Source organism: Merops nubicus, unplaced genomic scaffold (genome assembly GCF_000691845.1).
Source record: "Merops nubicus isolate BGI_N331 unplaced genomic scaffold, ASM69184v1 scaffold21649, whole genome shotgun sequence".
NCBI lineage: Eukaryota > Metazoa > Chordata > Aves > Coraciiformes > Meropidae > Merops > Merops nubicus.
Window position 1 is genome coordinate 1 of NW_008632241.1, and position 5,144 is coordinate 5,144.

Here is a 5,144-nt window from a genome sequence, read left to right on the forward strand (position 1 = left end):
GCTGGAGGAGAGGGAAGCGTGCGGCGCGGGAGGGAAGGACCTGCTGCAGCCCTGCCCCAGGTATTGCACCTTTCCCCCTCTTTCTGGATGTGGAGCCGGCCCTGTTTGGTGCTGCCTTGTGCAGAGCAGAGATTCCTCCCTCAGAGCAGGTCTGCGGAGGCCGTCGCGTGACGTGTGCTCTCTGTCTCAGAGAGATTATGGATTTGATCACTTACTCATGGTAACTGTGATTAGAGGTATTATTTATTGTTAGCAATATTCTTGTAATTATTGCTATTATCATTATTGTTATTACAGTAATTACACTTACAGATAGAAATGAAATTAAATTACACCCACTACAGTTTATATTTTCATATTTTAAAAATTGAGAGCAGGTACTCCTGTTCTCTGAAGGGGCTTTCATCCTGATTGTTGTTTCAGAGAATTTCCTCAGCTGCACAGAGACTGTGCAGGTCTCCAGGGCTGTGCTTTATTGACTTTTAAACTGTAATTTTTACATAAGATTTAATGATTCCCCATAAAAAGATCGTGGTCCTCCTTGAAGAAAATAGGAACTGATAAGAGGCAGTAGCTTGGACTTTACTCAGCTTCCTTCTGGGTACTTCTTGAAATGGGAAACTTTGCAGTTCATGAGTGTTTGCTTGGTTTATGGCAATCTTTGTTCTGGCAGAAGGTGGGGATCTCTCCTTTCTGGTCTACAAATCCATGCCATTATGTGTGGCCAGGCTAGCATAGGGGGCTGCTAGTTTGCTTGGCAAAGAAAAAAAAATCACTTAATTTCTCGTGTGACATGATCTGAGGTTGACTGTAAAATGTTTCACAATGGATAGCTTTTTATATGCATGCAGACAAATTTCCCTGTCTGGGAATCAGTGTGTGTTTGATAGGAGGTCTGTTCAGTGCTCAGGTCATGAGTTGTGGGGCTTTGCCAGATACTGTCAAAACCTTTGATAAAGCCTTTGCAAGATACATTTCTTAGGGAGGTTGAACCTGTAGAAGTGTCTCTGTATTGTTGGGTTCATTCAAAATCAAATGCTAATCATTTTTATGCACCCTGCTAGCAGAAGAGAGGAAGTATAAAAACCCAAAAATTCTGTTGCTTGATTACATCCTATGAAAAGGCTCTTAAAGAATGATTTTTGCTCCTGCCCAAATGCACCTCGATTTCAAAGACAACAGATTAACACATTGTCTTGCTGATTTTGTAGAGGATCGTGGGTGCAGGTGACACCTGATTGGGGTAGACTGGTTGGTAGTTCATCAGGGAGTGAGCAGAGATGTCTCTCTCCCTAGAGTCTCACTTCTGCTTTTTGACGTTGCACTGTATTAAAGTGCAAATGATTGTGGGCTCTTGGGGTAGAGCCAGGAGAGCCCCAAAAGTGAGAACCTGCATAGCACTGATAGTTTTCTTGCTGTAGACGGAAACCTTTTGTTTTGGTATATTGCTTCTGTGCCCAGGTTTTTATGAGCCTATGAACTCTTAAACCTTCCCCATCCTGCCATACCTACACACCTTCACTTCTTCAGGCAGTACCTTCAGTGGAGTGTTTGTGTGAGCTAGGATAAACTGCCTAATGAGCCAGCCCAGAAAAATAACAGTAGACTTACAGGTTAATAGAGCCACTTAACTGAAAATATTGCAAACCAGGAAAAAAGTCTCTGGTATTCATTAATTGTTATTTCTAGGGATGTAATATCTCCAAATGCAGGTGGTAGGCCGTGACCTTCTCTCTCTATGCAGTGTTGAGGAGAATTTTACATTAGTGCCTGATTATTAGACTTTGATTTGGCTGTTCAATACTGCAGAAAGAAGCAGGAATAAAAAGCTGTAATGTTGCAGTATATGCTATGGGTCTGCTGGCTGTAAGGCTGTGGGGGCCAGAATTTTGTATTCATGTACAGAAGCCAGATGTTTTTAAGGATGCTATTGGTCCATGTTACATTTTGTGGCCTTATGATTTGGTGTTGGTCTTTGGGAACTGGGGGCTGAGTTACTGGAAGTACTTCAAATTGGAAAGTAGCAGCCTTCAGCCATAGAGGGATGCAGTGTTAATCCCTACAAAATAACACAAGTCTTTGGTGCTGCTATTCTCCTTATTTCAGCATATTCTCTTTGCAGTGTCATACTGAGCAAGATTATGCTTTTCTTCCACTTAAATATATGCCATCCTTTCTGTAGCTTTGCTGAGGCTTACCAAACAGTTATCCTTTCTTTCTTCTCCTTACAAGAAGATGATGAATTTAAGGAGATTCAGTAGCAGAAATAAAAGGCTCTCTCCTTCATTTGTCTGGTCTTAACACAGACTGTTCATTCTTTCTTTCTGGCTTGTGTTTGCCTAATCAGATTAGTCTTAATATCTTTTAAGGTGCAAGCCCTGTTTACTTTCCCAGTTCCTAGAAATCTGCTATTTGCTGTTTTTTGGTTGAGTTTAGGACAGGTAGCCTTTTCTTTAGCTTTATTCTTTGGGCAGGAATTTTCCAAAGCATGCTCCAGGCACAGCAAAGAAAAGGAGGGAGGACACAGACTGGAAAGAGCGAGTCTGAGCAGAAGGAGGAAGGGGGTTCTCTAGAGGTTGGTTTTTAATGCTGGGGTAGAGAGCACCCCGTGACTGAATGAAGAACATACCATGGATTATGTCCACCAACACAGAAAAGCAGCAGCTCAAGAGGTAGCACTTGCAGAGTAGTGCTCAGCAGGGGTAGATAGGTGAATTTATATCCCAGCCTTCTAAAAAATACCTTCAACTTCAAAACTGCTCTATTAGGTGTTACTTCTATGTCCGTGACAAGGCTACAAGCTAAAGGTCCTATCACAGGTACATAGTAATTAGTGTAAATTTGCTGTTAAATGGGAAGGCCTTTTAACTTTATGGCTGAAGTCCACAATAACTTCTTTAATCAATAGTTTAAATGCAAGAAAATAAAACACTTTAACTGCAGGTAGGACTCCAGAGCTTTGCGCTTTGTTTTACTTTTGGTTATTTGTTCTGAAGGGATTAGATTAAGCCCTTAAAAAGCTTAAGTACATAGGAGGTGATTCTACTTTCTTTTATTGTGATATAAATTTGGGATAGTTCAATTAAAGTGAGTGGGTATATACAAGTATAAAACTGGTGTAAGTGCTAAGAGCATAAGTCCTGTAGACTAAAGAGACCAAGGGGTTACTATAAATTGGAAAGATATTGAGTACTTGTTTGTTGCATAACTGTCACTGCATCATCACTTTTAAAACAACGTATTATATCATTTTTATCCTTCATGTGTAGCTTTCATGTTCACTGGGAATAGATAGATTTTCCAGAATTATGATTATGTCTTTAAATCTTTCAGTTTGGTTGTGGTTGCTATGTTACAAGACAAGGATTTAGAAAAAAAGACCCTTTTGCTTTGTTGGAATTTCAAAGCTTTTCAAAAGTTAAATGATGGAAAATGGGAAAGTTTTAAGAGCTGATTTTTTCAAAAGGCTTGAGGTTATTGCTGAGATACAGGTGTGATGGTATCACTTTGTAAATGAGGCCCATTATGTGTCTCAATTAAAAATAAGGCATTAGTGCAGAGTAGGAAAGGCTTAGAATGAAGTGCAGGGAACCGTGCTGGTCGGCTGCTGGAGCTCACTTTGGGAGTGGTGGCAACACTACCCTTCAGCCCTTTGCCCTCCACCGATCTGGGCGTGCAGCAGTGACCTCCGTTCAGCTGGGCAGTGTTGCCTCCCGTGGATCAGGAACCACCCATGGTGAAGCTTTGGTTCTGCGGCTCCACGCTGGGCTCCTCTGCGCTGCGGCTGGGTGTCACAGTGCAATAGCACTTTGCCATGCTGGGAGCAGAACCCTGCAGGACCTGCGCTGCTGCTTCCTCGGCTGACTGGTTAGCGGGGAAACTCAGAGCGCTGCTTATGATGTGGACAGCTGTTCAGTTTTATCAGCCAAGTTCTCTCCTAGATACCTAAAGCATGCACTTTGTTGTTTCTAAACTAGCAGCTTTTGCTTGCCCATTTTTTTAAGCAGGCTGATATAACTTGCCTTTGGATACTGGAGGTCCCCATTTGGGGAGTTACCTAGTTAGTAGGTAACTTAGTTAGTAACCTTAAGCTAACTAACCTTAGTTAGTTACCTCTAACCACTGGCAAATGGGGTCTGTCAATCTTTGAAGTAGGTACAACTCCTGTAACTCAAACAGTATTGTCAAAACCCAGAACAAGCTGATTGGGAAGTCAAAGGGAAAAGCTGAGATTTTTTTAGCTGCAGATAAACATGGGTCATAGCTGGGACTGCATACGTTGAGTTTCCATCAGTCTGACTAGATATTGGTAGGAGTTAAAATGAGCTGTTAGATCTGTTGACATTTGAAATTGTTGTCACTGGCAGGTTTTGGTGTAGGGATCACAAGAGTACACGAAAGCCGACCAGTTTTGATCGAATTGCATAATGTCCTTTCCACTTCCTGAGGTATCTCACTCTTCACAAGAGAAGGCTCCGAGGTGACCTTATTGTGGCCTTCCAGTATCTTAGGGGGGGCTACCAGAAAGCTGGGGAGGGACTTTTTAGGATCTCGAGTAACAACAGGACTAGGGGGAATGGGGCAAAGCTGGAAGTGGGCAGATTCAGGCTGGATGTGAGGAAGAAGTTCTTCCCCATGAGAGTGGTGAGACCCTGGAATGGGTTGCCCAGGGAGGTGGTTGCGGCCCCATCCCTGGGGGTCTTTAAGGCCCGGCTGGATGAGGCTCTGGGCAGCCTGATGTAGTGGGAGGTGTCCCTGCTCATGGCAGAGGGGTTGGAACTGGGTGACGCTGTGGTCCCTTCCAACCCTGACAGATTCTGATCTGTTTTAGCAGAGGACTTTAGAGCCCTATTGGCTCAATGGTTGGACTTGATGGTCTTAAAGGTCTCTTCCAACCTAAAGGATTCTATGATTCTGTGTTTCTATGCTGAACAGGTTGGCTGGGTGGTATTGGGCCTTTAGTTTACTGCTGGTACAGCTCATCTCTGGTGTGGGCTGCTATAACAACAGAATGTCTCTAGTGGCATTGGTGGCTTTGGTCAATGTCAGAGAAATTACACTTGTGTGTTAAACCTACTGTGGATATTGAGAGCAGAATAAACCCCCATAGTCCAGGAGGAAGCAGGAATGACCTGCTGTGCCAC

At 43.1% G+C, this 5,144-nt stretch overlaps 1 protein-coding gene across 1 annotated transcript in view; it reads left to right on the top strand.

Moving 5' to 3' along the window:
- Positions 1–4: 4 nt before the first annotated feature.
- The window catches only part of LOC103780214 (thrombospondin type-1 domain-containing protein 7B-like), a gene marked incomplete at both ends in the record, with an annotated part of 67,229 nt that continues 62,089 nt past the window's right edge, over positions 5–5,144 (top strand). Inside the window, one exon of the mRNA XM_008947874.1 lies at positions 5–60. Coding sequence (XP_008946122.1) covers positions 5–60 — 56 coding nt within the window. The remainder of the gene's footprint in view (positions 61–5,144) is intronic.